General features: G+C 42.0%; 1 protein-coding gene across 5 annotated transcripts in view; it reads left to right on the top strand.

The window, feature by feature from the left end:
* Positions 1 to 7,346: 7,346 nt before the first annotated feature.
* Positions 7,347 to 24,698, top strand: part of SYTL2 (synaptotagmin like 2) — a 54,269-nt gene continuing 36,917 nt past the window's right edge. For 3 of the 5 annotated variants that reach the window (XM_084227050.1, XM_084227051.1, XM_084227047.1), the window contains exons 1-3: positions 7,347 to 7,444; positions 8,582 to 8,639; positions 20,631 to 21,052. In XM_084227050.1, the coding sequence (XP_084083176.1) occupies positions 20,952 to 21,052 (101 nt within the window). In that variant the 5' untranslated portion in view covers positions 7,347 to 7,444; positions 8,582 to 8,639; positions 20,631 to 20,951. Of the gene's footprint in view, positions 7,445 to 8,581; positions 8,640 to 9,873; positions 9,924 to 20,630; positions 21,053 to 24,698 lie in introns of all 5 variants that reach the window. The other 2 variants (XM_084227048.1, XM_084227049.1) reach the window with 2 other exon arrangements.

The following is a 24,698-nucleotide window of genomic DNA, read 5'->3' as shown; positions in this document are numbered from 1 at the left end:
TTTTTTTTTAATGCTTGTGCTAGAAGTGAAAGAAAAAAAAGTATAGAGATGAATAATTTACAAAACATTGTGTGTTCACTGGCATTAGTCACTTGTGACAAGCTTGTAACAGTTCTGAAATAAAAAAAAAAAAAAAAACAAGCTGGATTTTTGGCAGCAACAATCCTGCCCAGGGTAGTACTCAGGCCCATATCTATATACATATATATATGTGTGTGTGTGCATATACATATATATATGTAATGTATACCTGGGTAGATACAGTGGTCTCTATCACCATTACTGATTGCATCTCTTGCTACAGGTTGTGTTTTACATTCTTGCAAATCAAACCCGAAGTTGCTCCTTTTCCAGTCCTTTGTGTCTTTATCATGCTTGTTTTATCAAGTCCACTTGTTCACATGCCTCTCTTTCCCTGTCCTTCTGTTCTCCTAGCACTATGAATATCTCCCTTTCAACACAACTCTGATACCAGTTTTCATTGTCAGAGCTGGAACAAAAGCACTTTCTGAAGGGATATGCATGTCAGCAGTGTTCCCTGGGCATGCTGTCACAACCACCAACCTCAGAATTCGACTGACAATGAATAGTTCTGCAATGGAACTGGTAGCATATATTATACAAAATTAAAAATGTCACAAGAAAGGGCACTTATAAAGATTCCTCACTTTTAGCAGTCACATAATCAAATTTTCCAAACCAAAATAGTTTTTATAATATAGACTGTTTCATTACTGAATGAGTAGAAACATTGTATATAACCTGGTTTTATATTAAACCTGGTTTTTATATTAAAAATTCAGCGTTGCTGAATTTAAATTCTGAATTTTACAATAATAGGTGAAATTGGTTAAAACTTGTTCTGTGTCTAAAAACAGCAGGATAGATACTTTTTCCTGTTAAAATGAGCACAAGTAAACAGGAAAAAATATCAGTAAAAAGCCACATAAGCAAGACTGTAAAATCAACGGAATGAAGTGAAACTAACTATTGACAGATGCACTGCAATCCAAACACTGTCCTATGCCTTCTCACCACACTCCCCATACCCTGAAGCAAGGCCATGTCAGCTTTCTGTATAAAAAATAACTTTCTATTCTCTTTCATATACAGCCTTTGCAGTTTCCAATTCAGTACAATATTTTTTCATGAAACTTCCAAAAATCCTAAAGACGTGGCCGTTGTAAGACTTGAGATTTAAAAGAAACCCAAATAAACAAGTGAATTAAGAAAAAAATCTCACTGAGGCAGGGAGTTAGGTACTTTGCTCCTCCTACACCCCTTTGATGTTTCCAAACCAAATGCACAAGTGCAGGACACACTTGTTAAGCACAAAAAAGAATTCATCACACTTCTTCATTGCGGAATTAACTGGACTGCTTTTGATTCCATTTCCACTTGAACATTTATTTTACTGATTTTCCTCAGAAACTGAAGATCACCAGAACACTCCATTAGGTTTTCTTTAAATTGTTTCTGTCCCTTTCACTAAATGGATAATCAAATTCCCTGCTTAAAACTGTATACAAACCAGAAAATTTTGAGTAGAAGTATTTTGAAAAGGCTTAAGGTGGTTTTTTTTTTTAACTACAGACTTAGATGAACTCCAGTGATATATTTATGAAATTGTTCCCAAGTAGAGAGGAACAAGAAAGCCTCCAAGCTGTAAAAGGTGAAAAAACACATGCTACAATAAAGGACTTTGCAAACCATAGAAAATACACATGAGAGAGAGAGGAACATATTTAAGGGGACTGAGGACTGACTACACATTTGAAATGTACAAGAGAACATTTACAGAAGGAAATATCTATTTCTTCTCCCAAACAAATAAAATTTTGAGGCTCTTGACTGACCCCCTTTATAAGCACCAGCAGTGTCTCAAGCAATAACTTCACTGCCATTGCATCCTTAGAAGGAGCAGGCAGTTTCCTGACACTGCAATCCAACTACAGTGACTTTCCAGACACTCTTTACAGAGACCACCTGTACAGCAGCTCACCACTCTCATGAGCCCAATCATTATCATTAATACCATCCAAACTAGCACTTGCACTCACATAATTAACCCCATATATTGAGGAGCTGCACTATCAGAAGCCTCTACTCCCTCAGTCCCCAGCATTTATAGACTCATAGAATACACTGAGTTGGAAGGGACCTGTCAGAATCATTGAGTCCAACTTCTGGCCCTATCCAGGACATTCCAAGAATCACACCATGTGCCTGACAGCATTGTCCAAACATGCCTTTAACTCAGCTTTAGGCCATCCATCCCCTCGGATCCTCTCACTGTTTACTAGAGAGGAGATTGGTACCAGCTCCCCAATGAGGAAGCTGCAGACTTCAATGAGGTCTCCCCTCAAGTCTCTTTTTCTCCACGCTGAACAGACCAATGACCTCAGCCACTCCTCATATGGCTTCCCCTTAGGATCCTCCACCATCGTTGTGGCCCTCCTAAGGAGACTCTCCAATAGCTTAATGTCTTTCCTGTGATGCACAAAACTGCACAGAATATCCAAGGTGAGGCCACCCTGGTGCGGAGCAGAGAGGAACAATCCCCTCCCTTGCCTCCCTGGCGATGCTGTGCCCAATGCACCCCTGAACGCACTCGGCCCTCCTGGCTGCCAGGGCACTGCTGACACATGTTCGGCTTGCCATCGACCAAGACCCCCAGGTCCCTTTCCACTGGTGCTGTCCGTCCTCTCACTCCCCATTCTGTCCGTACACCCGGGCTTGCCCAGTCCCAGGTGCAGAATACGGAAAATCTATTCCTCAGTCACGCTACAACATCACGCAGTCACACTGTAACCCCTTCCCAATCCCCAAAGCAGGCTACCAATTCCCTCTGCCCTCAATCCGTCCCTGCCTAACACTTCCCTCATATCCCTTGCACTATTCCCCCCAGCCCTCTTCACCGCCAGACACCTCAGCGGACAAAGCTGGGCCACCCCCCACCGAGGCCGGCACCTCGCTGCCCGCAGGCACCAAATCCCGCTGGCACTGTCACCCTGCGCCTCAGCCCCCCGCCACCCCTTCCCGCCACGGCCCTGCCCGCACCCCGACCGCGTCCCCCCTCACGGTGCCCGCGCCCCGGCGCCCGGCCCGCACCGCGCGCTGCCTCTGCCCCGGCCCTGCCACGCGCCCCGCCCGCCGGTCGCCATCGCGACGGGGCCCAGCGCCGTGGGGGCCGCCGGCGCCCTCTGCCCCGAGAAACGAGAAGTACGGGAAAAAAAGGCTTGTGGGACGGGCTGGGTTTCGACCAAATGCCGTGCCAGGCTGAAATCCTGAAGTTGTTGTTCTCGTCAAGAAAGAGAGCGTGTCCCAGCTCCGTACTGGGACAGTCCCACACCGAATGTGAGCAGGGCCGCCCAACACCGCAGAGCTGCTTTCTCAGGAACCAGCTCCCTCAGTCCAAGGCACTGCGACGGAGCCTTGTACTGCAGTGACAGCCAAACTCTGTGGCCTGTGTCCCCTTTGCTCCACATCAGAGCAAAAGGCCATCGCCAGCATGGGGACAGGACTGAAGAAGGTGGAAAGGAAGGCTGGAGTCTGATCTTAAATACTTGTGCTTCTCTCCTCCTGGCCAGTGGACTGCAGTAGATTTTGGATAGGCTCTCGTCATTTCCTTCCTTCATAGGATATCAGTGCCTGAGCCGCATAATTCTGAGAGCCATACTCAACCACAGAAATAAATTACCAATCACTAAATTGCTGCTGTCTGCATTCTTGGGCAACATAGAATCATAGAAAGGCTTGTTGGAGGGACCTTAAAAATCATCTCACCCCCCTACCATGGGCAGAAATGCCATCACTAGTTCAGTTTGCTCAGGGCCCCATCCATCCTGGCCTTGAAAACTTTTAGGGATGGGGCATCCACAACCTCTCTGGGCTCTCCTCTCTTAGTTAAAATCCACTCACCCTTGTCCTATAACTATCTGCCTGTATAAAAAGAGACACTCTCCCTGTTTTTTATAAGCCCCCTCTATGGACTGGAAGGCTGCAGTGAGGTCTCTCCATAGCTGCTTTTCCTCCATGATGAACATTCACATTTACTTACTTTGTTCATAATTTTTGGCCATCCCTGTGGGAATTTGTGTTTTCCTTTGACAAGTCCTGTTTGACATAGTAGAGCAGTTTCTGTAATTAAGCCATGTTCATTACAGTAAGGACAAAATGCTTTTAGTCCTACAGGCAGAGATCTGTAGCCATGCTGCATAAGACAGTAAATTTAAAGATGTCCTGGTCACTGGCAGAAGGATTAAGTTTGTTTTGTTTGGGAGCAAAATAGAAGGAAAATGATCAGGCCCTAGTCATGCACATTTGACCTTTGAGGCCATTCCTTTCATGACCATTATTATCAAGCCACAGAGAGCACTGTATAGAGTAATATAAATTATCCACACTCTTTCCTTTTACAGTTTGCACTTCTGGTATACATTTTCTTGTAATATTTTAAAATAAATTCTAAATAATTCTTAAATATTTTTTAAGGCTTACTTTTTAAAGACTCTGCACTCCTTCACATGTGAAGAGAGGGATCTTTGATGGACTGAGAGCTCCTGTGGTGGACTTGGGGGCAGCCAGGCAGGGTATTTCTCAAGCCACTCCACTCACCATTATTGCTCTGCCTCCCTTTGTGCATGTAGAGAACTTTTAATGGCATAACCTAAGAGCGTGGAAGATTTTAAAAGAAGAAAAAAAGTTACCTTGATGCCCAGAAACCAATTGAAGGATGAAAAGCAAGGGATGATGTGGTCAAAGCCACCTGGGAAATGTCACTACAGCCATTAAATGAACAACATCAGAGCTAGCTGTGATTTGCATTAGTTCATCAGAGAGCAGCTCAGTGTCAAAGGCAATTGAGTGACAGAAGGAAACTGGAGGAAGGGAAGCATTATCAGCTCAATTTGCTTCAGTGGAAGCTACTGTCTCTTCAACTTATACCTGTCACTTTGTAACCACACCAAGGCAGTCACTAATTTTTTCATTATTGGAAAAAGATGTCATGACTTCCTTTTTACTTTTGGAAATCACTAGAGAGTTAGACATGCTGAATGAGGGGGTGAAGGAAGAAAGGTGATCCACTTTCTGAATCTGATAGCAATACTACTATGCAAAGACACCGGCAGACTTCATTAGTTTCGGTCTTTTTCCTGAAGGTGCCATAACACTCTCTGTTGCACTGCAGTCAAAACTATATTTTTTGGTTGTGCTGAGAATTTAACAACTCTGTGACTGTGTCTGGGGAACACAAAGAGGAGAGTTGGTAGAATATATCCTTCTGTGACTAATTTTTGTTCTCTTGCTGCCACCTTGAGAGTGTTCAGGTGCAATTCACTTGAAAAAACAGCTGTTCTGCACTTACATAAAATGAGTAGATTCTTCAAATCTGCTGAACAGCTGCAGAGTAGCTGTGGGAACAGGCTGGATACTCAGTGCAGACTTTTTCCATCTTCAGTTACTGAGGAATGAGTCTGAGGGTCCTTCAAGTTTTCCATGTTCTGAAGGTCATTCAGATATTTCCAGTTTTTTCTTTATGAAGATATCAACTGGCAACTGGTCTGAGCTGAGACAGTCCTTAGACGCATAATCCTGCAGATTTCATCTGAATCCATTGTAAGAACGCATCACTAAATTAAATTTCAGCAGGAGAGCTCACCTATGTATTTTAACAGACACAGAGCACACACATACAGTTTCTCAGCAGTCACTTCTCACAGCGCTGGAGACCTTTGCCATTTAGCAGCGAGGAGCTGCTTTTTCCTTAGCTTGGGTCCAAAGTCCCTGATTAGAGGCGGAATTGTTTTGGGCAGTGGGTACACCAGACCCACCAGTTCCAAGTCCGTCCAGCAGGGGTCAAGCGCACTCACAGCGTGCCTGGTCCTGAACTGTTTTACTCATACCTTCCTTTTTCTTCGGGACTGCGAGAGGCGGGGAAAGAGGTATTTAACACACGAGAAAAGTATGCTACATCTAGGAAGAGTGTCAGAAGGGCATCGCATCACTTCGATCTGTACTGAACAGCACTTTAGCGTGGGTTTGAATAGATACAGCTTAATATGCTGCATTGAGATGAATAAACAGGATATGTAGATGAGAGATGATTGAATGAAAATTATTGAGGGGAGCAAACGACTTATAGTCTTTCACAAGGTCTCCAATTCACTCTGATCCTTGTGAGCTGAATGTAAGCCTTATTAAAGGCTTATTAAGCCAGAATTTTACATGCATAGTGCATGAAAAGCGTGTTCTAGTCCCTTATTTTGTCATCAAAAAGGAAGAACCGCATATCAAATGCATGAAATTTAAAAGACATGTAACTGACCAAGAGTTTACACCAATGCTAGGTGTAAATGCTATTGCTTTACACCAATGCTTCTCTAAAAATTGTTTCACCATATCTAAGTTTGAGAAGGAAGTGAAACATAAGAATTTACTGTTAGCAGGAAGCCTGGGCTGATGGTGTAGGATTTGGGGAGTGAATGGACTCAGGCTGGGAACACAGTGGGGGTGTAATTTAAACCAGAGCTGCTGCGAGCGAGAGCCGAGCCAGCGCTCCGTGCGGACGACGTGGGCAGGTGACAACAGGGCTGCCCTCAGGGCACAGCGATCCCACTCCCGGACAAGCCAGAGGCTGAAAACCTCCAGCTGCACCAAACTAGAATTAAACCAGTTAGATCAAGCACTGTGAGAAGAACATGCGTAAGAGGAAAATAGCAGCACACCAGCTCTCCCCATGCCAGGGGTCGGTGCTTTTACCCTGCTCGCAGAGGCCCTCCGGCTTCAGAAATAGCCGCGGTCCCTGGCTGCTGAGGGGAACGTGCTGCTGAAACACACCATGGAACTGAGGCATGTGTATTTTGTGCCACTAATTAAACAGAAAACTACTTAGAGCGGCTTCCTGAACAAATAGATGACTGCAACCTCTTTTATCGCGGCCCGTATCTTTACTCAAACAGGGGCGTATGTTCACACTTCTCGGGCCAGGTAAAGTGAAATACCGATGGTTGTCCCTCAAGGCAGCTCATCAAGTCAAGCCGACACTCCCTGCGTGGGCTTCGTGTGAAGCAGCCACTGTCCGCTGTGGAGCTGCTGCCTCAGAGCAGTGCCCGCTGACAGCCGATCCGAAGCTCGCCCGGCCCGCGGGCAGTGTCACCGCCCACCCGGTCAGGGCTCCGCCGGGCGCACCCGGGGGTGCCACAGGTGACACGGGAGGGAGGGCGGATCCGGGCGGGGAGAGCCGCCCTGCTCGGAGGGGCGGGCGCCGGCATTGGCTCAGGGCGGTGGGACGGGCTCGGCCTCGCCCCGCTCCGCCGTCTCGCTGCCCTCAGACAAGCGGGGCGGAGGCGCGGGACAGCGGCTGCCCGCCGGGACCGGGGAGCCAGCGCTGTCTCTGGCCGGAGGGAAGGAAAGGGGAGCCGCGGAGGGGACGGAAGGAGAGGTGAGGCTGACCTAGAAAGGGCTCTGGGGTTGGGGAGAGGGGGTCTTGTTAATGGAGTGACTCGGAGTCAAAAAGGGTTGTAGAAGCCACCCGCGCTCGCAGTGCTGGGACAGCATGAGAGCGAGCCCGCTGGCCGCTGAGGAGCCCGGGCTGCCAGCCTTCGCCAGCCGGGCTGCTCCGCAGGGCTCGGCCGGGTGGGCTGGGCTGGCAGGACCCGCTCACCTGAGCACGGCGCAGCGCTCGCAGGTGTCTCGCCGGCCCAGCCCCGGTTGTTGAGGCCGCAGGGAAGCGGCACTTGTCAGCGCCTTTCGTCAGAACCGCGATCGAGAGCCCCGTGCCCGGGGAGCCGAGCGCCGGCACATCCCCGCTGCTGCCGCCTCCATCCGGGGTGAGAGCTGGGTATCTGCCAGAACTTCGCTGCACAGAGCTCTTGAGTCTGCTGGGATGGGAGAACACTCTTCATTTAAATGAGGTGCTTAGATCTCAGCTGAGAGATGTTAATGACCTTTCTGTAAATAGTAAACACTTTTAATCTCAAAACAGTGAATTAGTCGCATCATCCATGCCGTCCCTGGAATGACTTGCAAGATTGGACCTGACCCTAAAATCTAATGCAGCCAGTTGTGTCTTTCCTGTGTAAGCGGGAAAATCTTCTGTGCAAGCAGAAGACTGCTTAGAGGATTGCCAGGATGAAGGTCACTTAAATCTGAGGACAGATTGTTAAGTGACAAGTATTTTTGAACTTTTTGGGAAAGTGTAAAGGGAAAGGACTTAGAACATGTTGTGTGCTGCGTCCCCCCACACTCATTCACAACATATGCTTAACAGGATGTTGTGAGAAGCTGAAAGAATTGATCAAAGTGTTGCACCAAAACATTTGCGTGTTTCCTCACAAATTGAAGCTGATGGATTGTTTAAAAGACTAATGAATCAAAGCACTTTATTAAATTTGTATACAGCAACAATGCAGCTTTCCGGTCATGAGTTCTTAATTACCGTTAGTAGTTATTATCTCTTTCCCAAACAGTTCTTAACAATCACATATATAAGTAGTAGTAAACCTGGCATGTACAACGCCCTGGAGCTGGTGCCCTGTATTTAGCACTGATGTCTGTACTTCTTGATGGTTTGTTTCAGTTGCAGGAGTCACAGTAACGTGCTTGAGAGCTCCTTGACAAGAGAAGCTGGAATCAAAGTAAGGTTTCTTGTGATTTTCATAAATTATCATCCTTCTTTTCTAATTGTTAATGTATGGTTCACCTTGCTTCCTCCCTGGATGCAAAGGGGGTGATCTCAGATGACGTAGTCCATATTATTTGAGGGAATAAGCATACTGTAATGTTGCTTGGCATCTTATTTGTTTTGCAGGATTATTCTGGTTCCATCAGACACATCTCCTCTTTGTTCTGCAATCTTATTTTTGTTTCATCTGACATCTTTCCTGACCACTCTACATTCTCTGTTCTTATCTTGCAGATTTTACTATTTGCCTATGCTTTCCTGTGCCCTGTTTGGGCAAGTGTACTGCAAGTCTTGTTCATTTGCAGTTGTGTGTCATTCACGTATACTAAGTTATAAAATTCTACTAAAACTGTTACTGTGTTACAAAGTGCTTATACGCTGCTACCAATTACATACCTTAGTGTGTTTATGTCTAGGTCTAAGGCAAGGAAATAATAAGCATCTTAGTCTGCTTCTGCCTTACGTGTGCAGCCGTTCTCTGCTTTGGTTGTAAGGCATGTTTTTGAATTTCTTGAAGCTGTCATTGGGCCTGTCTCTTGTTAAAAAAAAAATTCATTCAAGCATTTCTTGCATCCCAAAATAGTGTATTATCAGTTTCACTGTCAGACTTTTAAAATTCAGTGAAATAGGTCATGTTCTCATTTTCCAATCTGACAAAGGCCAGAATAAACAAGATTCCCTTGCCCCCAAAAATGGATGACAGAAAAGTGAATTTGTCACTTCCATTAGGAGCCAGTGCTTTAGAACACTGGAAAGCACTCCAGGAGTGCTCTGGAGACCATGTGCAGGTATTCTCTGGAGCAAACCCCTGTTATTCTGCAGGAGATACTTGCCAGATTCCCAAGTGAAAATATTGCTTCAGTTTAGTATATGGAGAAAATCTTTGATAGTTTCATCTGGAAAAAAAGGCTTAACTAAGAAAGCTCATGGATGAGGTTGAAGAAATTACTTCTTTTCTACTCTGTATTGTTTCCTGTGTTCGTGAGAGAAAGGGATGAAACAGACTTAAATCAAAAATCGAATAAGAAAACATTATTTACAAGGAAATAGATAATTTGTAGTCTCTCAGTAGGAAAAAGTGTTTAATTTTCTTTAATTTAAAGTGATGCTTCTATCCTTTTGAATTAACTCTTTATTCAAGAGTGACTTGTTTTAAACCATAGTAAAGAATTCTTTCCTCTGCACAGAAAGTTCTTTTCACCTGGGATTGCTGACTAATGGATGACTGCTAAAAATAGTAGGTACCTTTCTGGTCCGTGAAGTCCATCACCTGCTGCATTTAAAGGCAGCTTATTCGGTTGATCAGAAGTCAATTTAAGGAGAATTCATAGTTTGATCTTCCAATTCCAAAACACTTATGCCAAAATGTGTACAACCAGTGATGTTGCATTTGCTGCATTAGCAGTCTCCAATTTAACTTATTTGGGCATAACTTGAGAGTGACAGTTGATTTCAGCAGACTTATTTATGATTCATTCTTGTGGTAGGGAGTCATTCCAATTCATCAGGGTACAGCAACTGGCTATGCTAGATTCTTACTTCATGTTATAAGGTTTCCTTGCTATATGTAATTTGACTCTGCTTATTGCATCAAGAGGGCAAAGGGAAGAGATGTAATGTGCATGTGAGGAGGAGGAAATGATTACTGCTTCCCCTTCTTTATTTTATAGCTCCTTTTCTGGATGATAATGCCATACTATTTTTGCCCTGAAACCCACTCAATGTCCTGTGACTATACATCAAATTAATGAGCAACTTAACAATTTGTTTCCCAGAGAGGCTGGGGACTCCCCATCCCTGAAAGTTCTAGGCCAGGCTGGATGTGGCTCTGAGTAACCTGGACAATTGGAAGGTGTCCCTGTCCATGGGGTTGGATCTAGATGTTCTTGAAGGTCTCTTCCAACCCAAACCATGCTATGATCCCATTATTTCCCTTACATCTTGGTATATTCCTTTTTTTTTCCTGAGATATAGATCTTCTAAAAGTAATTTTTTCTATTTCTCGGTCCCAGTCAAGGAAATTTTGCATTTCGTCTCTCTCTAAATGTGTTTGAGTATAAGTAAAAAGAAAGGTAAGAAGAAAGGCATGCTTATCTGTGGAATAATTAGCAGAACAATATCTTAGATTCACTGCAAAATGTTTTTGTCCTACAAAAGCATCAAACAATATAGGTAAATTTTGTATAAAATTTCCTGCCCAGTCTGATTCTGGCTGACTGATGAACTGACAGAGATTTTGCTGTGTACAGGCTGGATGGACTACAGTCAGACTATGTGATCTCAGCCATGTTGCTAGAGCTCCAGAACTAGATCAGTGTATTTGAGAATGCCTGGGTTAGAAATTATTTCTATGCCATTAGCTTGTAGATGTTAAGATCTACCACCATGCTTTTCTTCTCTAATGAATTTAAATGGCTAATGTGATTTAAAAATAGCATTTAAAAATAGAGTGTCTGTTATGAAAAATTAAGGGTGAGGTCCAAAAACTCTCTGGAATTGCACTTGAAGCACTGTAAGCAAAAGGTATGTATCTAATTCCTAGGCAGAAATCTGTCAAACAAGCAGAAGTAGCAAGCCCTTGACCTTCTGTTCTGGTCCTGCCTACATAACTTGTTTTTTAATCCTTTGATGGCTTATGTTAGTGTAAATGTCATTAATTTTACCTTGCTTCATAGTGATTACATTACTTCTCTGGAGGTTAAGAGACTTGGATTAAAAATGAATACCCTCAGGTAACTCTCCTGTTCCCTCTGCTCTATTAGAACTGGACTGCTCTATAGCCAGGAATGCAGGTCTGTCTGGATGAGGAGAGAAGTTAGGACAGACCTTGATTTTTTTTATAATGGCCTGACTGAGCAAAAGTGTACCTGGCTTCCTATTTCTGCCTGCAAGGTTGTGGTATCACTTTAGTAATGATTCTGTGGGTTTAGTCCTTGGTAGTTCAGGCCTAGGAGGGGTCAAGAGAGAACCAAGCAAGTCCTTCAGAGATTATCATGTATTTTGGTGAACAAGGGGATGTGCATTTGAATCTTCTTGGGTTAAGTGGTCATGGGGGCTCTGGATTTGGCTGCTTCCTGGGTATGTAGCTGCAGCTATTGGGCAAGTGAGCTAACACCTTACATAGCTATGTTCATAAAGAATGAGCCACTCCTGCAAGACTAAATACCTGTTCAGGGACAGGCCTGATACTCCAAAGCCCAGCCTCACAAACTCTGAACTCCTGATTTAGCTGCCTGTGTGTGAGAAACAATTCCTGTCACAGTCTTTTACTCCTTCATTCCTATTCCTGTGCTATTCAGCAGCATTTGTACGACAAATCCTTTTCACACTATGCAAATTGACACCTCACCTCATCCAGTGCAACTGAAGGCTGCTCCAGAAACTCCTCCCTGCTTCATGCTTCTCAGGGGTAGCAGTTTGGTTTAGCTCTTGCCATGGCCTTTTATCTTCCTTTCACCATAGCACACATTGTTTTTCGCTGGCAGAGTTCTCTGCTTGCATCTGGCCATAACTGTTCAGGGAAACTGGTACCAGTCAGGGAGAAGACAATTTTGCATGACATAGCCCAGCCCAGCAGTGCAAACAATTTCGTGAGTGAAGTTTTCATGGCTGATAGGCTTCCTGTTATTCTTGCAATTCAATATCAGTATTAAGGAGGACTAACATTACTGCTGGGTTGTTTCAACTTAGCCAGAATGACTCCAATAGCATACAAAATTTTCATGTAATGGGGCTATCTGTTAAAACATTATGCTTGGCAGGACAAGTTATTTTGCTCTAAACAGGGAGCTATCATGAGCTTTTAAAAATGTATCTATTAAAAAAAAAGATAACAACAAAACGAGCAAACAAAAACCAATAAGCCTAAAATAAAAACCCCAATAACCCTAAAATAAAAACTTCATTGCAAAGTTTAAGTTAATTTTGGTGACTGAGAAGGGACCTGTAGTCTATGTGCAGACTGCATGCTACTATTTTGAATGATTCTGAATCCTGCCTTTTTTTATCCATTCTGATTTTTAACTTTCCTGGGAACTTTGATGTAGTGCATTTTTTTGCAAATTGCTCTTTGGCTTACTTATTGTTTCTGTGACTGCAGGACTCCTAAAGGATATTTTCTTTCCTCTAGCACCTGATTTGTGCTGGCAATTGTGTGAGGCCCTGTTTTGAAGTAGGTGTATGCTTTAGTTACGGTAGCAAGGACCTGATTAATTGATGCAAACTTTCTTAGTATCCTTGAGATTACGTAATTTATTAGGTAGGTAATTTTAACCTTCAAAACTTGCACGAGCAAGTGTCTAAGGTGAGTGGTTAGTCAGTCAACCTGTGAGAAAGGACAGACAAAGGGCTTGTTCTGTTTGCTGGCTCTTTGTCCACAGTAGTAATCAATTAAATAGAGCTGTAGTTACACGAACAAGGCTGGTAGCTGAAAAGCAGGAGGTTGCAGTGACAAATTAAGTGGTTCAGGTGAGTTACAGATTCTTTTGATTCCCACAGGTACTTACTTATGCAGTTAATTGTCTGAGAATGATGGAGTGCCTTTTGCAATGTTCTGTGTGATCCTAAATTTCTGTTGGGCTGCAGGCAAAGGTGCTTTGAGGAAGTTGAGATCAGTGGTCTCTGTCAGGGAAAGCAAAGATGATATAAAATGTTGCTGTCTGGGCTAGGCAATTATAATTTTATGTTTAATATGTACCACAAAGTGTTGTGCACACCCCTGCAGAGGCAATGTGCTATTTACAGTGACCTGAGCAGCTGGCTGTTGACAGTACTTTAGAGAAGATCCAAGTGGTACATGGAAGGAGCAACCTGTTAACCCACAGGTTTTCAGTTTCACAAAAGCAGTGGAGCAAAATCAGTCTGCCAGTGATGGTAGCTGTCCTTGCCCAGCTAGCTCATCACCTCAACTCAGATGAGGAGTAACAGTATGACTCTTGAAGTCACAGGGATGCAACAGATACTTACTAAAGGATTTAGTAATAATGAGACAAAAATCATCTGAGAAGTCATGTCCATGGACTTTGAAATAAAACTTTGAAAAGATTTCTTCAGAAACTCTATGCTCCAGTCTTCCAGTTGGTGTTTAGGACTGGAACTGCTCTACAAACTGTCTTACTATCAGCTCAGTTTAGCATTACTCTAAGTATTTGAATGCAAATCCTTGTCTGCTCTTTGTAACATAGCGTTTTTCTCATCAGTGCTGCTAGCCCCTTAATAAGCCCTTTTGTTGGATTGTCTTCTCTAGGAAAGAGTCAGAACTACCAGTGACTGTAAACTGCAGCTCAGTTTGTTTTCACATAAGAAAGAATACCTTAACAAAGTGTAGGAAGTGTGTCACTTCCCAGTAGCCACTGATAGGAAATACTTGTTAATTAGTCACACTGTTGTGCACACTTCCATTCTCTAATAGTACAATCCCTACAATAAAACAGAATTCTTGCTAAAATGTAGTCAATTCTTGCTGGAGAGCAAGGAAGGAAGGTAGAAGTCAGATAGTTCCCCTAAAGTCTTCAGTATCTAAGCTTGTCAAGCCCTCTACTTCAGCTTTTTTGATAACTTTTTTTTTTTTTAAAGGAATTTCTGCTACATAATAGATGTTTTTATTTGCCTTGCATCAGTGCAGTGTTCATTAGCCTAATCCGGGTATCCAGGTAATGCTAACTCCCAAACTAGAGTACATAATTTTTTTTTTTTTTTAAGAATGGGGCAATGGAAGAAAAGGAAAAGGGTTTGGCATCTCCTGCTTATAGACGAATGTCCTCTGTGGGACAGTACAAGTGGGAGAAATAGCAGGTGTGTTTTCCACTCTGCAGTAAAAGTTTGTGAGAAGGCATAGAGGTCCTGTTGTCCCATTCTCATTGTTATCTTTCATGCTGAATCTGTATGTTTAAGATGGCAAGTCTCCAGAAGAAGAGGGTAAGCACTTCTTTCCTGTAAAATGACAGGAAGGTCATGGCTTCTTAACAAAACCTTCTTAAGAAATTAATCAATTAGTTGCATTATGAGTTTCACGGTTTCTTGTTGCTGGGATCTTTTTTGGAAGGAGAGGTGGGGCAATGTTTTGGCTTTTCTTGTGTTACTTCCTTGCTAGAATTTGAATCTGTCTTGTATTTATGTTGAAAAAACATTCAGAAATAGCTAGCCATTACATACAGAAATGTATCAGATATGTAGGATCAGGAAATTCTTCCCACCAAGTAATTGGTTTGCTTCTGATCTCTCTAAAGGTTTTAGTATTTTGCTTAAATTTATTTTCAAACAAGATATGAAACCAGTCCCTCAGACTGGACCCTATCTGAGTTTAATGCCAATGGTGACATGAAGAGTGAGAAAGTGACAATGGGACCTTGAGTTCTGTGAGCCTCACACTTCTGCTGTCTCAATGGAGATGAGAATAATTGTTACACAACTGACAGTTCTCTGCCTTCAGAGATCTACAGGACTGAGTCACCTTCATTATTATATTTCAGGTCCATTATGCTGAGAAGATATTCTTTGTTTTGTAATTCTTGATGAATAGAATTAACTGGAATAATTAAGTTCTTTCAAATGAACTGTTACTAATTCAAGCAGTGGGCCTACTGGGATTAAACCACAGCCAAGTACAAATGGTGCAATGTGCAAGAAAATAAAACTAGATTTGAAAATATGCTGATGTTAGTATCACTAACTTGGTGGAATTTCTGTAATTTTGAAGATTCTTCAAGTTATATATTTTTAGTAGATTTATACTTATTGCAATATGAAATTAATGGCATGGCTTCTACAGTCTGACAGTGGTCACAGGGAGAAGGAATGTTTAGGTGTACTTTCCTAAGTCTTCTCTTTAATTTATGAGCTTCTTTCTCCAGAGACCACATCCTCTTAATACCTCTGGCCTAATGGTTTTATACTATAACAGGTATAGAGATTTACATTCTTAGGCAGTGCTGCCAATATCCAAGCCCTGTGAAAGAAATGGCAAGCTTCCATATGTGATTAGAGGGATTAGGCCAAAACCAAAGCAAATTATTCTTTTCTGTTCCAATATTAAGTTGTTAACTTTTATCCTCTTTGTTATTAGCTCTTCTTCAGAGTAAATTGCCTTAATAGTCTTCAAAGTAGTGAAGGTCTTAATGTCTTACCAAATAAGAATAAAATTACACCACAGGCAGAGTCATGTGGACCAACAAATCAGACATTCCAGGAGAAAATGAGAATTTTTCTGAAGTGCTTGTGCCAGCTGAACTTCTTCCTCTTTCAGCTGGTTGAATGTCATTATATAATGCTGTCAGTGAAAGTATCTTGAGACTTGAAACTATTTTTCAGGTTAAAGCCAGCAAGGATTATTTTGATACTGTTGAGAAAGGGTAAGGTGTGAGCAATATTTTCCCCTTTGTGTCTGTTTGGAGCAGTTATCTGGTCCTGTTCTTTCCCTTAACCATGTTGTAAGGAATACTGCATAGGAGAACAAATAGGCTTACTATTGCAATAAAATGAAGCATTGCTGCATTAATAAGGCAACACTGAAATTGCTCTTAGAATAGATATCCCTCACTTCTGCAAAAGTCCTTGTTCTACCAACACTCTTCACATCTAGCTAGATAAGAACCTCCCTACCTCCCACTGACTAAGCATACATGTAAGCAAACACTCTTTTCTAAATTAATCTCTGGGACTGTTGAACATATGATATGCTATGTGTTCTCTGCTATTATAGTTTTGAAAATATTCTGATAACACCTTTTGTAAGAGCAACTGGATTGGCTGCAGATATGCATATCATACTGGGTGATCTTTTCCTTTCTGCCCCTTCAGGAATAAAAATGACAACAGGCCTTCTTGTGCGTAAATTCTTGTCCTGATCCTTGCAGGCAACAGCTTTTAAAACTCCTGTGAATTGTGACTGAAGTTCCTCTTCAAAGTTAATAGCTTTTCTTTCTCCACTGCTCAAAATGAAATCCATAATCCTCTGATCTTCTGAGCAAATATGTTCATGACCATTTGTGCTTGTGCCAATAGTGGCGTTTAGCTTAATTAGCTGTTCTGCCTTCATGGGATTTGCCTCCTGTATTTACAGAAAAATTATCTCTAAGCCTAGCTGGTGCTGAGTTACCTGTGGCTGCTTAAATATCACTGAAGAATGAAATTTATTCATTTGTTTGTTGTTGCTGCAAAGCTGTAGCTTGTGGGGCTTGTAGTCAGACGTACTGTTACTGCCTAATGTCACTTCCCAGTGGCCAGCTTTCCAAGGCTTTTATTGCTCTTAGTATTCTTCTTGGCTTCCCTGCTTCAAAATAAAGTTCTGTTATTTCCTGAGCATGGGTGTAGGCCAAACTTGGTTACTCTTGAGAATGAGTTCCTCTGTACATGCAAGTTGTTGTCGTGCACAATTGCTTTTATCTGTCTTCCTCAGCTTCCTGTTACCTTATGTGTGGACTTCCAACTCATCTGAGTTGCTAGTGCTGGTATGTTCTAGCAGTGGAGAAATGTAGTTAGAAAAATTGTAGCTTTCAAGCACATAAATCCAAACCCTCTTATTTTTAAGAGCCAGTAGGTTACATGTAAGTGGATGCTTTCTGGGATGAAGATGTGTGCAGATAGCAGTTGCTGATCAGCCAGGCCTACAGGGTTGTTGTTCAGCTGAAGGAGTCGGCACAGAGAGCTGTGTGAAGCAGCCAGAAGTAGGATTGGCTGTCACCTTCTTCCTCTTGTTAGAAGGCATTGGCTGCAAGACAAATTCTCTGGATCAAAGCTTTAGCAGCTTAGGTCTACTCTACAAGGAGCACTTGAAAAGTAGTTTTGCAATGTAAATTTAGGTTATTATGAGGTTTCTGCATGCAAAAGGAGATCTTGTTGGTTTGAATGGAACAGCTGACTCTGGGGTTTTGCTGTTTGTCTTCTGACTCTGTTGGTAAACTCAATGTCAGCCATGGCAAAGTACTCCAATCTTCCCTCCCTCATTTGCATCCCATAGGTGTACACTGAGTAAAAACTTGGAAACCTAAACTATTATTGTAGTACCACTAAAGGTAATATCCCATAGTGTTCATAATACAGTATTCAAATGAACAGTCCCCTTTTGTATTTGGGGGAAAGCAGTGTCTGGGGGTAAGCAGAGCCCTGTGTAGGGTTAATTAGTTTGTAGACAAAGTTGTCTTTCTTTTGTGGTTCCTGTTTTAGAAAAGTGTGAATTCTGACTTAAAGAAAATAAGGTGTACAGCTGTCTGAGAGGTTCTGAGAAATTTTACAAGATAAAATTCTTGGATGAGTACCTGGCCTAAACCAGTTGAAAACCAAGAGCAGTTTAAGAGTGTGTGGGGGCAAAACTGTAATTTGAGTTGCCTTTTTGTTTCTTTTATTACCAAAACATAGAAGCTTTCCTGCATGAGTTGGATAAAACATAATTTCAGATTCCTGTTGATTACTGGAAGTCTTCATTAAAGAGAGGATTTTTTGTGGGGTTTTACCTGAATTTAATGTTTAAAAAAAATCATGCCAAATATGCCATGACTCATAAATGTTGGTATATAGCCCATGGGACCCCAACTTCGGAAGTCAGTCAATGTGATATCAATTTCCACGAATCAATCAGTTTGATAAGGATCTTTCAGTTTTGTTTGAAACTTGGGTCTGGAAACTTTCCTGACAAAAAACCACTTGCCATTGAACTTGCAGTGGCACCAAACAAACTGTTCAAACCTCTCAGTTCTTCCTGACATGTATAGGGGTTTTTAAAAGGAAAAAAATGTCAAAAGAAGTCAAAACTTTGTTTTATAAGAGGTTCTATACTCTAAGCTAGCAGTTTTTACTATTTGTGTTTGGAATCAGTGCTGATAATCTTTTGCAGAAAGCCAGCCTGCAGTTACTTGTATCAGACAATCTCATGAGATTGGCCATACACCACACACACAGAAAGAGGTTTTCTTGTTTGTGAAGAACTGTGGAATCATGGGTGAAGAGCCTGCCAGGGTGGGTGGTATCTTGCTATCTTGTCTCTGGGGGAGCACCCCTAGCTGAAGAAACTGCTCTACCCATTCTGCCCAGAATGATGGTATCTGGGAAGTTCAGTAGCAGTACTGCTTGCTGTGAGCTCTCACAGCCTGTGTGGATGTGCCCTTGCAAGCTGTTGTTCAGCTGGGGAGGACTGAAGTTCTATTTCCACTTATTTTATTGATTTGAGTGCTGAGAGACATCAGTGAATTCTTCAGGTGGTTTTGTAAATGCTGTCCAACTATTTCCTTTAGTTTAAAATTAATATAATAAGATGATATAACACATCTTCCCTTAGTCTTTAAAAAAAAAAACAAGACCAAAGATATGGTAAGATATTATTCCCTGCAAAAGGTTTCTTGCAGACTGGACTGATCTTGAGCAAGAAACAAAGCAAAATCTTTTTTTATTCCAGTTCACAGCTGTCCAGGTTCTGTAGTTGCAACATGAGCTTCTGTGCCTGTTGGCTGGACACTTTCCATTCAACCAGCATCCAGGGCTTTGGATTAACAGTGTGGATGCTGCTTGCTGTGTCAGATAGTGTAGAAAGTTTCCACATGACAGCTGAAACCAATATCCATACCTGTTCCTAAGCTGAAGGAGTACTATTGTAGATACTCAACAAATTTAGGATTGTTCTATTTGTTGGTAGTCCTATAGGAAGCACTTTCCACTTTTGCCTAGTTATAAACCCATAATTTTCTAAATGCAAATGAAGTTACAGATAGCAGGTTGTTTGAGATGCTGTTGTATCAACCTCATGCAACAAAATCACAATGAGAATCATAGAGAAAAAGATGGCAGCCAAACAAAAATATGCAGAAGATGGTTGGGCATTGGAGTTTTTGGGGGATAATCAGTAATGTGGCTACAGCTCCCTACCAAATCGAAAAGAAATGCTGTTATTTTCAGAATGAAGTTTCCCTTTGAGTCCTGCCAGTGTCAGTATCTTGTTTTAATGGCCTGGTTGCACTCTTGTGGCCAGGGGAGCAAATGCAGTGACTCATTGCAGGATTGTAGTGCTTGGTAAATTGATTGAGTTCAGCATCCTGTCAGCCACGTTACAGTGTCAGTGATGGGCCAAAGGAGGACACCCATAACCCTGAAGGGCTGGGATGGAGCTGCCTGGTACAAAGCTATGTCCAGTGAAAACATCTGCTTCTCTTCTGCCTCTTACCAGGTTTGGCACTAGGCATGCTTCTGAGCATTAAATTTGAGCTATTTATTTCTTTTTTCTCAGGCTTTGACATCCATGTCTCTGGAATCCTGAGGCACTAAGATAACCTAACCACAGACACAACTAATTCCTCCCCATGCCACTGTCTCTATTCCTTTAAAGGTTTTTTTGAAGAAGAGGTTTTTGTCTTTGACAGTTGGAATTATCTCTAAGTGGATAGTCCTCTGAAACCATGGCCTATGAAACAGACAAAACAGTATTTCAAATTACTACTTGTAAATGCAGTTTGGCTTGTATAAAGCAGTGAGGTTCATGTTACCACATGACTTGTAATTACACATACTCAATATGGTTATGTATAAATTATTTCACATTTATCCCATACGGTCTGTAGAACAGTGATTTGGCTTTTTTTTTTTGTTTTGTTTTGTTTTCTTCCTTTAAATAATTGTGATAAGTGCTCTTTATTTATTTTGGGGGGGTGGTTATCTCCCCTTTGCTTCAAATTGTTCTGCTAACTGTAAGGGTGATTTAAAGTACTTGTATAATAAAAGTGTACCAATTGTATGGCACTCGTTTCTAAGTTTTAGGGTGTGAGTTGTCCTTTTGGGGAGGAATATATTTTCGTGGCCACCTTGTTCAAGAGGCCTGTAAAACAGGTTTGACTTGAAGTGACCATTTGAACTTCATAAAGTCATTTAATCACACTGAAAAACTTGTTTCTTTTAATTAAAAATGAATACATCATCTACTTCCCTGATCCCTGATACTGCAACTTCCTTGTCTCTTTTTTAGGGAATGTTTTGTTTGTTCTCAAACACTGGATATGCTGAATCAATGAACTGTTACTCCAGGAAGCAGAGCTGAGAGGACAAACTGAGAAGACATTATTGTGATGGCAAGCAGGAATGCAACACTCTCCCAGAAGTCTCTCATCTAGGGAAACATGCAAGAAAGCAATCTTTGTGACTCTTTAAACCACTGACTGTAACCTGGTCCAGGTTTGTAAGTGCCTGCTGAAAAAGACTTCTAGAACTTTAAAGCAGGCTACGAGACTGTCCTCAGCAGGATCCAAGATCTTCCCAGACTCTTTACCAGCCCTACACACAAAACAAGATGATTGACCTAAGCTTCTTAACAGAGGAGGAACAAGAGGCAATAATGAAGGTGCTGCAACGGGATGCAGAGCTTAAAAGAACTGAAGAAGAGAGAGTCAGGTAAGGGATCTAGCACCCTGCTTTTCTTGGGAAGACCCACACAGTTCCTGTGCTCTGTTACTCAGGAGTAGACTAAAACAGTTGTTGCTGAGGGCCCCATATTCCTCGGTATATGTGGTTTGGAGATTTTTTACTCTGGACTAGATTTACCATAGTCTCTGGATGGAATGCCTCTACCACACAAATGATTCATTAGTGGCCAAATTTGTTATGGACCTTTGCAATTCCCTAAGGGGCCAAGAGCACCCTGTACACATCTGCCTGGATACACATCTGCCTTGGTTTCCTCAGAAGAGGATTCAGTTTGCAAGTATCAAAACCACTGCAGACTGGACTAATGCATAGTAAGTGAGGGACTTGGCTCAAAAGGGGTGCAAGCACCCCAAACAAACCAAAATATGGTTGCAGTCAGCAAATATTTCTGAATGCTGAAGTTGTACCTAAAATATTTGGAGCTGCAGACCAGAAGAAGTACCAACACTATGTCCCACTGCCACAAAAAGTCCTTGCAATCCATGGATAAACCAGAAAATTGCTCTTTAATTTCTTTGTAGCGTCACAGATGGAGCAATGGGTTGTTATTCTGAAGTGTTTTATGTGCTGGGAGGTTTTACTGGAGCTACCATTAGGGTAACTGCCATGGCTAGAAATGCATCCATGGAAAGTAGTGTTTCCCAGATGGCTCTGAGAAAGCTGTCTATCTACACAGGTATAAATAGCAGTCAAATAGTTGCTTCACAGGTCTCCATATCAGCAAATAGTTGCTGATATCTGCCTGCTCAAGAGTGATCATTTTGGTAGGCACTGCGGTTTTTTTTCCAGTGTGAAGGAAATTATCTATTACAAGGTACACAAAATAATATGTGGACAAATAATGAAAAATGGAGCCTGAAGGGCTGAGAATTCTGAGGGCTATAACAGAAACAAATTTTTACAGGTCTCAGTGAAGGCAGGCTTTTCTCTCACTGATTTGGTAATCTTCTCTAAGATTCCTTCTCATTGTGATGTTCCTCATGAAGTAATGTATTTCCAATTTAAATGTTTTGAAATTATTCCAACCATGATGCGTCTCTGATGCTTCTTTGCTACTGAGAAAGATAGATTTTTTTTTTTCCTTGGTGCAGGCATACCCTATATCCTACGAAGGAAAAGGCAGCCTGCCTGTTGCCCTAGGAGCAGCATTCCTTTTGCTGAGTATGCTTGTGCAGCCCTGAGGTTCTTTGATCAGCATGTGATCAGCATTTTGTTGAGTTATTCTACTTGCTTCTTTCAAGAGCAATAAGGTGTAGACCGGTAGCTTCTCTTTGTTAAAAATACTTTTCTTCTCAAAGCATTTGCTTTGGTGAAGGTAAAATCATTACAGGCATTGTTCCAAGTTCCTGCCCCCATCTTAAGGCAGCCTAAGTAAATATTTTCACTACACAGTTTTGTCTTGTGCTTCAAAAAGCAGTAAACTGACTTTTCTGTAATAGAATAGGCATTTTATTTACTGAAGGTAGAAAAACACTGTATTTAGTCTTGGAATGTTACATCAGTGCCAGGTCTGAAAGCATTCAGGTTAAGTAATTGTAGATGAGAGTTTGAAAACAGCATCTAGGGAAAAGAACCCTTCTTGGAACAGAAATTCAAAAATGCCACTCTCAGTAGTGGTCTGAAAGGACTGTCAGAAAGTATTTTTGTCCCTGTAGCTTTACTTTTGCTATTTATAATTTAGTTCAAGAGGGTGTGGTGGAAAATGCAAGAGACTGCAGGTTGTAGCAGCCTGTAATCATGTTTTGCAGCAGCATGTTGGCTGCTACAATAAAAAGTCTCTTCTGGTTTCTAAATATTATAACTTGAGAAGCTGGAAGCTTACATATGAAATGGATTTTTCTGCCTAATTGTGGCACATGGAGCTTGCTTTTTGTATGTTATATATTAAAACACTACTTGAATTATATCTCCAGCCGAGGAGATGCAGTACTTTAGTTTAGCTTCTATAGCCTTGCACAGCTGGAAGATTTCAAGAGCTGGGATCAACTGTCATACAAACATCAGACAGTGTGTTATTTATATGTGTATATAATGGAAGTCTTTCAATGTGATGTTTTTTCGTCTCCAGAAGAAATTCTGAGGTTTGAAGGGTGTTCTAATAATCTGTGCCTTGTTCTTGGAGCATGGACAAATTGGTAACATGACAACATCCTCTTTAAGCCACTTCCTAGTGGAATTTTACAAATCACCTGATAGAGTCTCTTCCCTGCTAACAGTGCCTAATATTGCTAATCTAATAAAACTCCTTTGATTTGGCTGGCCTATACAGTTTCCTTAAGGTAGTCTGCTTTAATTCTTTGTTGAGGGTTGTAATAGGTGTTTCCCCATGTTGTGGGTCCTTTTGTGTTGGTTTGGATCAGCATGATTAGTTTTAGGTACAGCACTGCTTTGGGAACAGCATGTCTGCTTCCTCCTTCACCTCTGCTGAGGTTTGTCTCAAAGGAAAGAGGATACTGATGTTCTCTTTGGCAAAAGGGTGATGAGGAAATCTCAGGTGACAAGAGGGTGTGATGCATGGAAAGCAAAAGACCATTGTATGTTTTTTTATTCCTGGTGCAAGAAGATGCCTCTCTTTGCTTCCTTACCTTAGGAGCTGCAGCAGTTCACTCAATGGTAGTGCTGCTGTGGATGGGGCAAAGGCATAAAACAAGAGTCAGGTGACAGCCTGTCAAGACTAGAAGCTGTTTTTCAGCATATTACTAACTTAATTATTTTGGTTTTGTTGTCATCATTCCTGTCCAGGAACCTCTCATATACCCTACTCCAGCACTGAATAAAATGAGTGGGCTGTGTACATAACTGAATGTCCCGGTAGTAACTTCAATGTAACCCCTAACTCCTTTTACAGATGCGTAGTTCAGAATTAACTTAACTCTGAGCCCTTTCCGGAGACAGTATTGTGAGCAGAAATATATTTGTCTGTGAAGCTGTGGAGTGTGGCTGGGTGACTCTTCTGTGGTTTGAGTAGCTGGCCCCTGGCACCAGCGTGTCTAAGGCAGAAAGCAGTTGTGGTCACCTTTGAGACAGGGTTCCCTGCTGTGGCGATCAGCCCTTCCCAGCAGAACCTCCTGGCACTGCTCTTGTGGGCTGTGTTTGGGATTGTTTGCTCCCTATGTAAACTGAAGGAGGTTAATGATAGGGGAAATTCTGATATGGAGTTGTTTGTGTGGTGGGTGGGGACTGCTGTCTGCCAAACCCCTTTGATACATTAACTGGTGTGTTATTGCAAAAAGAGAGAAAGCTTCAGGGGTCTGATTCTGCTGGGAGTGTGTGGCTGTTGAAAGCCTACTGTAAATGTTATTTTGGCTCTGGCTAGTTCTAACAGATATCCTCTCCGGTTACTTTTCAAGGCAGTTTTCCTTATATTGTTGACTGTCTTTTGTGAGGTGGGATATATTTAAGATATCATGGTGAGGTTAATATTGGCATTGGGGAAACCAGACTTACTACTGTAATGTAAAAATAACTACATCAGAATATGTGCTTAAAACTGTCATAAAATATTTTTTGCTATATGAAACTGTTTTGAGAGTGTGCTTAGCAGAGGCAAGGAGGTGCCTCCTGTTGTGGCAGAAAAGGTGAAGCTCATGTCTCCTGGATGAATTCCCCATCG

Source organism: Fringilla coelebs, assembly GCF_963513975.1.
Source record: "Fringilla coelebs genome assembly, chromosome: 2".
Lineage (NCBI taxonomy): Eukaryota > Metazoa > Chordata > Aves > Passeriformes > Fringillidae > Fringilla > Fringilla coelebs.
Note: the sequence above shows the minus strand (reverse complement) of the source record. Positions and strands in the feature narration are given on the sequence as shown.